Genomic DNA, 12,500 nt, shown 5'->3' on the forward strand with positions numbered 1-12,500 from the left:
GATGCGTGTGCGATACATGTTGTGTGTGATACATTTTGCATCTGATACATGTTTCATGTGATATGTGTTGCGTGTTTGATACGTGTTGCTTGTGTGATACGTGTTGCGTGTGATACGTGTTGTGTGTGATACATGTTGTGTGTGTGAGATACATGTTGTGTTTGATACGTGTCGCGTGTTTGATACATGTTGTGTGTGATTTTAAAGCCCCAGCGAGGTGCACCCCCCCCCCTCCTCTCACCTCTCTGAGGGTGACCAGGGTGCGGTTGTCGATGGCCGCCTGTTTGGCCAGCTCGCGGTTGTCTCTCTCCAGGCCCCGGACCCTCTCCGCCGTCTCCCGGAGCCCCTCCAGCTCCTTCACCTGCCCCCGCGTCTCCCTCTCCAGGCTGGCCACGCGGGCGCTGCTGCCGTCCAGGCTGGCCTCCTGGATCTCCGCCTGGGGGGACAACGAACACACTCTAAGCTCTGAGCTAACCGTTGTGGTGTCAGCGATACTCACGCACCCACACATCACATGTTACTAGATTTAATATACAGTTTGGAGATCAAAACATTCCTTGCGAGACTGCTCCTGACCAGCTGGCTGTCGCCCTGCGTGGCTGACTCCGCCGGTCACATTCAGTCGGTGTGTGAATGTGTGCATGAATGTGTGAATGTGAGGCAGTATTGGTTCGAAAAGCGGCCACTGGTTCGAAAAGTGCGGTATAACTGCAGTCCATTTATTAACCATTAAGTGGAGAGAATGGGAAAGAAGACCTCCAGTCCATCCTAACTCAACTGCACCCTCTAAGCTCTCCTCTGACCCAGCCCTCGGCGCCCCTCTCTGGGTCGGCTACCTGCTGGCGGAGGCGGCGGTTCTCCTTCTCCAGGCGCCGCTTGTCCCGCTCCAGCCCGGCGCTCTCCTGCTCCAGGCTCTGCTTCTCCCCCTCCAGCTGCTCCAGGCGCCGCGACGACAGCCTCATCTCCTCCAGCGCCGCCTGCAGGCCCTGGCTCTCTGCCTCCAGCTCCAGCACCTCCGCCTCCAGGCGCTGCAGCCTCCGGCCTGCGGGGGGCAGCGCGCGGGGGGGGGGGGACACACACCACACTCAGGAAGTCATCGAGCAAGCTTTGTCGTTTTTTTAGTTGGAGCGAAGTTATTGACCCGTAGGGTAATGGTTTTGAAAACACTGGTTGGGATCATATTCAATTTGAGTCATCCAAGGAAAACCAACCCTAAAACAACTTTTAAATCGAGTTGTTCTAATACCGATACCGGGAACGCGCCATCTCCGACCTACGTGCTTTAGAGCTACCAAGTCGGAAAAAACATGGATGCTCACTCTTTACTACAAGAACACAAATGTATTATTATAATTACAGATTATAAATGTAAATTATCTAGTTCTGAAATCAAAAATTGTTAGATGCTAGAAGCTAGATGCTGTATCCGTGTATATACTCGGTATCGGCATCGATACTCAAGTTCAGGAATCGGAATGGTTATCGGGAAGGAGAAAACGTGACGGGAACCATCTGCAGCGTGAACGTCTGCAGCGTGAACATCTGCAGTGTGAACATCTGCAGCGTGAACATCTGCAGCGTGAACCCACCGCTGTTGTCCAGGGAGGCCTGCAGCCGCTGGTTGTCGGTGTCCAGCGCGCGGCACTTGGCCTCCAGCCGTTCCGTGTACTTGGTGGCGTAGCAGGAGCGTCCGGTCAGCGCCGCCACCACCACGCTGTCGTAGCAGCGGCCGGCCCTAGGGGCGGCCGCTGCTACGACAGCCCTAGGGGCGGCCGAGGCGGGGTCGGCGGCCCGGCCGGGCGGCGGCCCACCGTGGCTCTCCGTGGCGTCCGTGGCGTCCGACACCAGGTCCTTGATGTTCTCGCTGCTCGCCCACGCCTCGTCCAGCTGCCCCTTCTCCTGGTCCTCAGAGCCCAGCGTCTCGGTGAGGAGCAGCGCCTCGCTGGGCCCCTCCTCCAGCGTGGTGCACTCCGGGTCTCCCTGGAAGGCGGGGCCGCCGGGGGGGCCCTCGGGGGCCACGCCGTTGTACAGCTTAGGGTGACGGGTCCGGCCCCCCAGGGGGTCCGACGGCTTGGTGAAGGGATGGAAGGCCTCCGTGGAGAGGTGGTCCAGGTCTCGGTCCTGGTCCTGGTCCTGGTCTGGATCCTGGTCCTGGTAGCGGCTGTGCAGTGGGCTGCTGGTGACGGAGGAGGCCCTCAGGTCCTCGATGGTCCTCAGCAGCCGCTGGTTCTCCTTCTCCAGCCTCAGGAGCCGCGACTGCGTCCGCTCCCGCACCTCCTCGCTCAGGGACTGCTGGCCTGCAGACAGACAGACGGACGGACGGACACCAGACAGAAGACAGACACACAAACCCCAGACAGACACGACAGACACACGGAGTAAATGGGCTGCATTCGTACCGTCCTTTTCTAACCAGTGGCCACTCAAAGCGCTTTACAACACTGCCTTTCACACACCGACGGCGGAGTCAACCAGGCAGGGCGACAGCCAGCTCGTCAGGAGCAGTCAGGGTGAGGGCGTCTCGCTCAGGGACACCTCCACACTCCACTAGGAGGAGCCGGGGATCGAACTAGCGACCTTCTGGTTACCAGCCAACTCGCTCTACCTCCTGAGCCACATTCCGCCATATGTGGTTTCGGATGTGTACTTTTTCCCATAATCTACAAATTCATACTCTACGAGCCTACAGGTGTTCACCTGTCAGACCCTCCCCCCAGCGGGGTCTCCCCCAAGCGGACCCTCTCCCCCAGGGGCACCTCGCCCGGCGGGGTCCCCCTCCCTGGCCGTCCTACCCTGGGAGCTGTCGGCGGTCCTGGAGATCTGCTCCAGCTCCCAGCCCAGCAGCTGCGACTCCTCCATGCTCCTCCTCTGGGCCAGGCCCAGCGACAGGTTCTCGGCCCGCAGCTCCTCCGTCCGCCGGCGCTCCACCTCCTTCTCCTGCACACACACACACACACACACACACACACACACACACACCCGGATCAGCCCTGAGGTATCTACACACACACACACACACACACCCGGATCAGCCCTGAGGTACACCTACACATACACACACACACACACCCGGATCAGCCCTGAGGTATCTACACACAGACACACACCCTGATCAGCCCTGAGGTACACCTACACATACACACACACCCGGATCAGCCCTGAGGTATCTACACACAGACACACACACCCTGATCAGCCCTGAGGTACACCTACACACAGACACACACACCCTGATCAGCCCTGAGGTATCTACACACAGACACACACACCCTGATCAGCCCTGAGGTATCTACACACAGACACACACACCCTGATCAGCCCTGAGGTACACCTACACACAGACACACACACCCTGATCAGCCCTGAGGTACACCTACACACAGACACACACACCCTGATCAGCCCTGAGGTACACCTACACACAGACACACACACCCTGATCAGCCCTGTGGTACACCTACACACAGACACACACACCCTGATCAGCCCTGAGGTATCTACACACAGACACACACACCCTGATCAGCCCTGAGGTATCTACACACAGACACACACCCTGATCAGCCCTGAGGTACACCTACACACAGACACACACACCCGGATCAGCCCTGAGGTATCTACACACTGAGGTACACCTGAACAAGACTCCAGGGGGACTCAGTGAGTCTCCATCCAGTCCTGTAGTCAGCAGGACACGCCCCTTGGGAGTGATACATGTTGTGTGTCTGATACGTCATTACTGTGTGACACGTGCAGGTTGTGTGATACGTGTTGAGTGTCTGATACATGTTGTGTGCAGGTTGTGTGATACGTGTGCATGCAGGTTGTGTGATACGTGTTGCGTGTCTGATACATGTTGTGTGTCTGATACGTGTGCGTGCAGGTTGTGTGATACGTGTTGCGTGATTGATACATGTTGTGTGCAGGTTGTGTGATACGTGTTGCGTGCGGGTTGTGTACGTGATACATGTTGTGCACATGTTGTCTGATACGTGTTGCGTGCAGGTTGCGTGACACATGTTGTGTACATGTTGTGCGCGTTGCGTACCTGCTCCAGCTCGTGCACACGGGCGCTCAGCAGCAGGCTGTGTGATATGTGTTGTGTACTTGTTGTGCGTTACATGTTGTGCGCGTTGCGTACCTGCTCCGGCTCGTGCACGCGGGCGCTCAGCAGCAGGCTGTGTGATACGTGTTGTGTACATGTTGTGCGTTACATGTTGTGCGCGTTGCGTACCTGCTCCAGCTCGTGCACGCGGGCGCTCAGCAGCAGGCTGTGCTTCTCCAGCTGGTGCAGTTTGTCGGAGCGCGCCCTCCAGCCCGACACCTGGTCCTCCAGCACCTCCTTGGTCTCCTGCAGGACCCGGTTATCCTCCTTCAGCTCCTGGGGCCCGCGCCGCACACGCATCACACACACACACACAGACACACACACACACAGATAGACACACACAGACACACACAGACAGACACGCACACACACAGACAGACACACACACACACACACACACACACACACACACACACAGACAGACACGCACACACACACACACACACACACACACACACACACACACAAAGACACACACAGACACACACACACACAGATACACAGCAAGTTATGTTGCGTTGCATTGCGTTGTATTGTGTTGTGTTATGTTGTGTACCTCCACTTTGACCTTGAACACCTCCATGTTGTGTGGTGTTGTATTGTGTTATGTTATGTTGTGTTGTGTTACGTTGTGTTACGTTGTGTACCTCCACTTTGGCCTTGAACACCTCCATGCTGTGTGGTGTTGTGTTGTGTTACGTTATGTTGTGTTGTGTTACGTTGTGTTATGTTGTGTTACGTTGTGTACCTCCACTTTGGCCTTGAACACCTCCATGTTGTGTGGTGTTGTGTTGTGTTACGTTGTGTTACGTTGTGTACCTCCACTTTGGCCTTGAACACCTCCATGTTGTGTGGTGTTGTGTTGTGTTACGTTGTGTTACGTTGTGTACCTCCACTTTGGCCTTGAACATCTCCATGCTGTGTGGTGTTGTGTTGTGTTGTGTTACGTTGTGTTACGTTGTGTTACGTCGCGTACCTCCACTTTGGCCTTGAACACCTCCATGCTGTGTGGTGTTGTGTTGTGTTACGTTATGTTGTGTTGTGTTACGTTGTGTTATGTTGTGTTACGTTGTGTACCTCCACTTTGGCCTTGAACACCTCCATGCTGTGTGGTGTTGTGTTGTGTTACGTTATGTTGTGTTGTGTTACATTGTGTTACGTTGTGTTACGTCGTGTACCTCCACTTTGGCCTTGAACACCTCCATGCTGTGCAGCTTCTCGCGGTAGCGGCCCACCTCGCTCTCCAGCTTGTCGGCCCTGAAGGCCCTCTCCCTCAGGGCGTCCAGCTCGTCCCGGTACGCCCGCGCCGCCCGCGCCTCCACCTGCAGCAGGCCGTTCTGACGGGGGGGGGGGGGGGACAGCTCATCAGCCAATCAACACGTCAGACGGGGGGGGGGGGGGCGGAGACACAGCGCTAGGACATCAGCCAATCAACACGTGTGTCTGTAGCGGGAGCTACAGACACACGGATACTCTGTTCAGAGTTCACCTGGTCTCTGCATAGCCCCCCCCCCCTAAGGTTAGGGTTAGGGTTAGATAAAAGCGTCTGCTAAATGCCCTGAATGTAAATGTAAATTTTAAATGTCATACAGTAGCCACACACACATATAGTCACGTATCAAAAGCATTCCAATGTACGTGTCTGTCATAATATATAGTGGTGCCAAGTGGTGAATCAGGAGGAGATAACATACATAATAAAACATTATTGGAACGCCTCCATTCAAGCTTTAGTAGTATCTAGTAGTAGTATCTGTGTGTATGTGTGTGTGTGTGTGTATACTGTAGTATCTATGCTTGTGGGATCAGAGTAGCGATGTTTTCAGTGGGCTGGCCCTACTTAACCCTGCTCTGGAAAAACACTGCATTAATCTGTATAATCCCATGATGCACAACGGGTTACAAACAAGACTGAATCCTTCATTACAGTGTGTACTTCATTCTGCGGTGTGTGTGTGTGTGTGTGTGTGTGTGTGTGTGTGTGTGTGTGTGTGTGTGTGTGTGTTGGGTGTGTGTTTGTATCTTTGTGTTTGTGTGTGTGTGCGTGTGTGCATGTCTGTGTGTATCTGTCTGTGTGTGTGCATACATGAGTGCGTGAGTGCTTGTGTGCGTGCGTGCGTGCGTGTGTGTGTGTTTGTGACTGCATGCGTGCGTGTGTCTCTTTATGTGCGTCTGTGTGCTCAGTCCACCTCCTGCTGGTTCCTCTTCAGCTCGGCCTCCACGTTGTCCAGCTCGTGTCTGCAGTCCAGGACCTGCTCGCTCTTCTCCTCTCTGGGGACAACAGGGAGACAGAAGCAGGCGGTCAGCTGAGTGGGGGCCAGGCAGCCCGCGGCCGAGGGAGACACAACAACAACATCACTTCATATCCTTTATGACCGGCCTGTTTGAAAAGACCCCCATCTCTCTCTACAACGATGGAAACGTTCCAGGAGTTAGTGGACAAACGGCTCAGACCAGGGTGTTCATGGTCATGGTAAATGGACTGCATTCATGCACGCTTTTTTTAACCAGTGGCCACTCAAAGCACTTTACAATACTGCCAAACATTCACTCATTCATACCCACATTCACGGCGGTCGGCGGTCAACCATGCAAGGTGACAGCCAGCTCGTCAGGAGCAGTCAGGGTGAGGGCGTCTCACTCGGGGACACCTCCACACTCCGCTAGGAGGAGCTGGGGATCGAACTAGCGACCTTCCGGTTACCAGCCGACCCGCTCTACCTCCAGCTGACGCTAGATCAGCGGGTGACCTGTTGTACAATACACGGTACGCTAGTCAGCTCAAACTCAGATCCTGTCACATCTTTCACCACCATCTTGCTGAGGATTTTCCTTGATATTTAAATGTTCTCACAAGGCATTGTGGGAGATTTCTCATGACACTCGTTTTTGAGCATGCCTCTCGAAAATCGTACTTTGAAGGGCTATTTAGCCCTTCCCCTTACCCCTACCCCTCAATGAAACGACTATTGGGACAGCCCTACCCCTATGCGTGAACACGCAAAATTAAGGGGTAGGGCTAAGGGCTAGGGCTAAGGGGTGAATTGGGAATGGGCCTGAGTAGGTGTTAATATGTTCTAGTGTAACCTTTGTTGTGAAGACCTCAGAATCTGAGACTTCATGAAGTCACTCTATAGAGCTGCCTCCATTAAAGAGGCTTCGTGAAGTCACCCTATGGAGCTGCCTCCATTCAGCCTCACCATGGCCTGGTTTGTCTGGTCTGCATGGGACCAACACACTGGAGCCTCGGGCCGTACGACACACACGGACACACAAGACCCCGTTCAGCGCTCACAATCTATTTATTACAATCCCGCGCATGACTTCATCTTTAAGTCTTTGGGTTTAAACCCCTCAGGGGATCAATCTCCTCCTGATATGTGTCGTGTCCTTCTGGTGTATTTGTTGATGGACCCCGTGCCCGTTTTTAAAAAGTAACATCCAGAATGTACATGGTCTGGTACACGCGTGCTGGTACACAATGTTGTTTATCCCCCAGTGGTAAGTAGGGATGTGAATAACTCAAATTTTTCATGGTCGAATAATCAGTGGGTGGTATGAATGAATAATCGATTATTCGATGTGTGCCGACATTCACAAAGGCAGCCATGGATCGGCGAGAAATCACTATCTTAAACGCAAAAAAACAAACTTTAACAGTGATCAGTGTTTGTGTTGTATGCATATATATAAAAAATTATGCTTGTGTATTGTGTATATTGTTTTTCTGTACATGATTAATAATAATAAAAAAGGTTAACGGTCCAAATGTTAAAAATCGGCTTTGACCCTCGGGAACGAATAATCGAATAATCAAATATTCTGACCCATCCCTAGTGGTAAGTATTACATGTACATTCAGGGTATTTAGCAGACGCTTTTTCTCCAAAGCGACTTAAAATAAGTACATTTGTCAGAAGAAAGTGAAACAACAATATATCTCTGTCGGTACAGTAAGGATATTGATAGAACCAAGTGCCAAGTACTAACAATCACTAGGTTAACCCATTCCCCGTATACAACACAGAAAGACGCTACATGAGGCTATGTACTGTTTTTAAGTGCAAGGACGGACATCACACAATAAGTGCGTAAGAGGGTTAGTGTGTAGGGGGGAAGCTATGTAGAGTCTATGTGAACTCTGAACAAGCATTGGTAAAAGTCTCTTAATGGTGTATTTATACCGACCGTAACAACAGAAACCATGTGACTCTGGGCTGATGTATGGCCTGGGAGGGGCTGTGGAGTTATGAACGCACGCAAACATGTTTTATAGCGAAAGCCACACGCAGTAAAGTCCACACGGCAGCGCAGAGCCAATGTGGGTCAGGGGAAAGTACGGCCGTGGTTATCATGAGGCCAGCGCCACAATGGGGGCCGGCCCCCCTCTGGGCATCTCACCCTGTAGTCGCTCGTAACTCTCACCCGACTCTCTCTCCTCCAGGAACCTCAGCCTCTCTTTAACAACCCTGCAAGAGGCCGTTTCTCACCTAAACTACGTGTCAAATCAGCAGACAAGAGCGGCCCGCGCTCTGTCCTACGCACCGAGCTCGACCGACCGATGAACCGACGTCAGAGAGTGGATTTGATGCGGGTCGATTGTGTTAGTTACAGTCACTGTCTCAGAGGGCTTCACAGGACCATTTCAATGACACTCCTTTCCGCGCAGCCTCCATAAGACGCGGGGAGAAACGCCTTCCTTCTCAGGAAAGAAACCGTATGGAAGGAACACAGAATGAATCGTGTCCTACACACGTAAATGGTAAATAGTCTGCATTTATACAGCTCTTTTCTAACCAGTGGCCACTCAAAGCGCTTTACAATACTGCCTCACATTCACCCATTCATGCACACATTCACACACCACACGGCGGAGTCAGCCACGCAGGGGGCGACAGCCAGCTGGTCAGGAGCAGTCAGGGTGAGGGCGTCTCGCTCAGGGACACCTCGACACTCAGCTAGGAGGAGCCGGGGAATCAAACTAGGGACCTTCTGGTTACCAGTCAACCTGCTCCATGTCGCCGTACGTACTGCCCCTGCAGTAAAGGGCAGATCGTTTCACTGCTGCCAGACAATGTGTTTAACGGAGAGCTCTTCTGATGCACCCTGTCTGACTCATGGGTTGTAGCGCGGTGAGCTCCGCCTAGCGTCGCACTCACAGCTCCTGTCGCAGTCGTCTGATCTTGGCCTTGGAGTCGGCCAGCTCCACGGCCAGGTGCTGCTGGACCCCTGCGTGCTGCTGCGGCCCCCCAGGAGGATGGAGGCCCGGGGACTGGGGGCTGCGGGGGCTGTGGGGGCTGCGGGGGCTGCGGGGGCTGGGCAGGGGGCTGACCACCGCCTCCCGGTCCTGCATCAGGTCCGAGATCGTCTGGAGGTAGAGACGGGGATGAGGAGGAGAAGGAAGAGGTTAGGCAGGATGTGTATGTTGTTGTTGTCGTTGACGGCAGTAGACGTTCCGATACAGTTTTTCCCTTACCGATACCGATTCCGTTTCCTGTACTTGAGTATCGGCCGATTCCGAGTTTATACACCGATCATCTCACCGAGCATCTAGCATTGTAACTACTAACAGCACTTGTTCTTACTGAAGGGTTCTCTTACGATGACAGCGATGTAAAGTCGGTTCGACTTTTACATTTTTTTCAGAACTAGATCATTTACATTTATAATCTGTAATTATATGTATAATTAGTGTTTGTGATGTTCTCTGCCTGTGTAGTAAATTAGTCACGTGACGGTATCGGATCAGCGCATACAGACTTGCATACTCGCCGATACCCGATTTAGGCAGTATCGGAGGTATTACCGATACTGGTATCGGTATCGGAACAACTCTGGTTGACAGGGACCAATCCCTGAGACGTCAGCAGAGTTCAGCGCCTCTTCTCCTGAATACATTGAACGGCTGCTTCAGTGGTGAGTGGTGTTACTGGAGGGGACGGACCTCCAGGTGGGTGTCTCTCTGCTCCAGCAGCTGTCTGAGGTGCAGGGCCATGCTTCTGGCCGCGGACTCCAGCTCCTCAGGGTGGAGGTCACTGGCCTCCAGCCACTGGAGGTCCACCACACTGTCCTGGCTGTGGGTCAACTGGGAGAACCAGGGGAGGGAGAACCAGAGAGTTAGAACCAGAGAGAGAGAGAGAGAGAGAGAGAGAGAGAGAGAGAGAGAGAGAGAGAGAGAGAGAGAGAGAGAGAGAGACAGAGAGACCGAGAGATAGGAAGAAAGAGACAGAGACAGAGAGAGAAAGACACCGAGACAGAGAGAGAGAAAGAGACAGAGAGAGTGTGTGAACTAGATCTGAGAGGAGGGGATGCTGGTCGTGGTGAACATCAGATGCGGGTCCCAGCCTGCAGCCCCTCGGCAGCCCCTGAGACCATGAAGCAACACATCAGAGGAGAACCAACAGCACAGCACCGCCGATCAGGGGATACCTCCTGGATGTGGGCAGCGATGGCCGCCTTGGTGTCAAAGTCCAGCGCCTGGATCCTCTCGATGTACTCCTCCTTCTGCTCACACTGGAAGAGAAGCAGATCAGCGGTAAACGGACTGCCTTCATACTGCCAACCCGTGGCCACGATACACGCAGAGCAGCTATACAGGCTAGGGCTACGAGCTAATGGGTTAGCGTGCTGCAGCACACATATACTCTGTCACACTGACGACACATATGCACACATGCGCGCAGGCACGCACACACGCATGCTCGCGCAAATAGACAAACGCACGCACGCATGCAAGAACACACGTAAGTGCACACACCCACACATGCACACCATTTCCCCGTGGACCTCAATCCTTACCTGAACAGCACATCCCAACAGAAAGAGCAGCACCTTTTTCAACTCCTTCAGACTTTGCTCTGTGGGAAACCAAAGGCCAGCCAACACAAAGTATAAGTACACAGTAACGAGGATACCGGCGTTAGATTGAGGTCACCACTAGCCTGCTCCTCACTGGGTCAGAGGCAGTGAATTAAAGAGCTGACACTGAGGTGAACTCGTCTCATAACACATCACATACGTTCCACATTAAGAACTATTTTGACCTTTGAGAATAAAAGTTCTACTGGGTTATCATCTTGCATGCATACATTGGTCATTTAGGAGAGAGACAAAAGAGACCGACAGACAGACAGACTGACAGACAGACAGAGAAACAAAGACAGAGTTGTAGCTGGTTTATATACATTGGTTACCTAGGAGAGTGAGAGAGACAGAGGGAGAGATGTAGAGAGGGGGAGAGATAAAGTATCTCTCAAAGCCCCTTTGAATTCAATTGAATTCAATTGAGAGAGAGAGAGAGAGAGAGAGAGAGAGAGAGAGAGAGACACACACACACACACACACACACACACACACACGCACGCACGCATAGACAGAGAGAGAGAGCGATAGAAAGAGAGAGACAGAGAGACATAGATACAGAGAGAGAGAGAGAGCGATAGAAAGAGAGAGACAGAGAGACATAGAGACAGAGAGAGAGAGAGCGATAGAAAGAGAGAGACAGAGAGACATAGATACACAGAGAGAGAGAGAGAGAGAGAGATAGAAAGAGAGAGACAGAGAGACATAGAGACAGAGAACGAGAGAGAGAGAGCAATAGAAAGAGAGAGACAGAGAGACATAGAGACAGAGAACGAGAGAGAGAGAGCGATAGAAAGAGAGAGACAGAGAGACATAGAGACAGAGAACGAGAGAGAGAGAGCGATAGAAAGCGAGAGACAGAGAGACACAGACACCGCGACAGAGAGCGACGTGTGTGTGTGTGTGTGTGTGTGTCCCGTACCGCAGTAGGGCTTCTTCCCCAGCAGCAGCACGTTGGGCAGTGGGATCATGATCAGCTGCCTCAGATGGTCCTGCAAGGGGAGGAGCAGAGAGAAGGACCTGAGACCCCCGGAACCAGAACCCCCGGACCCCTCACCAACCCCCCCCCCCCCCCCCCCCCCCCCCTCCACGCCCAGGGGGTCCCCCCACGGAGACCCTCCCCTGGGCCGCCGCCAGAGGAGGGTGAATGGAGTCGCTGCACAAGTTGTGCACATAGCAGCCGCTTGAATACGGCGTTGGCGTTGCCACGCGGGCGCGAGGAGGAGGACCTGAATGCTGAGGAGGAGCAGCTCAGACCACCGGTCTGGGGGAAACCCTGGAGGGTTGTCTGTCAGGAGGCTAGGAACCTCCACCACGGGCACGGCAGCGCTGTGTGTGTGTGTGCGCGTGCGTGTGCGTGTGTGTGTGTGTGTGTGTGTGTGTGTGTGTGTGAGTGAGTAAGTGAATGAGTGAGTGAGTGAGTGAGAGAGAGACAGACAGAGAGACAGACAGACAGAGTGAGTGTGAGTGTGAGTGTAAGTAAGAGAGACAGACAGACAGAGAGACAGACAGAGAGACAGACAGACAGACA

The 12,500-nt window shown here is 53.2% G+C and overlaps 1 protein-coding gene across 1 annotated transcript in view; it reads right to left on the bottom strand.

Moving 5' to 3' along the window:
- LOC311340470 (girdin-like) overlaps positions 1-12,500 on the bottom strand; it is a gene marked incomplete at both ends in the record, with an annotated part of 30,925 nt that overhangs the window by 13,603 nt on the left and 4,822 nt on the right. Inside the window, 12 exon segments of the mRNA XM_084465357.1 lie at positions 242-436; positions 837-1,042; positions 1,590-2,297; positions 2,793-2,937; positions 4,235-4,381; positions 5,287-5,445; positions 6,298-6,379; positions 9,268-9,476; positions 10,053-10,193; positions 10,538-10,621; positions 10,907-10,965; positions 11,892-11,961. Of these exon segments, the coding sequence (XP_084321483.1) occupies positions 242-436; positions 837-1,042; positions 1,590-2,297; positions 2,793-2,937; positions 4,235-4,381; positions 5,287-5,445; positions 6,298-6,379; positions 9,268-9,476; positions 10,053-10,193; positions 10,538-10,621; positions 10,907-10,965; positions 11,892-11,961 (2,205 nt within the window).

This window comes from Micromesistius poutassou (assembly GCF_964030765.1).
Source record: "Micromesistius poutassou genome assembly, chromosome: 3".
Classification (NCBI taxonomy): domain Eukaryota; kingdom Metazoa; phylum Chordata; class Actinopteri; order Gadiformes; family Gadidae; genus Micromesistius; species Micromesistius poutassou.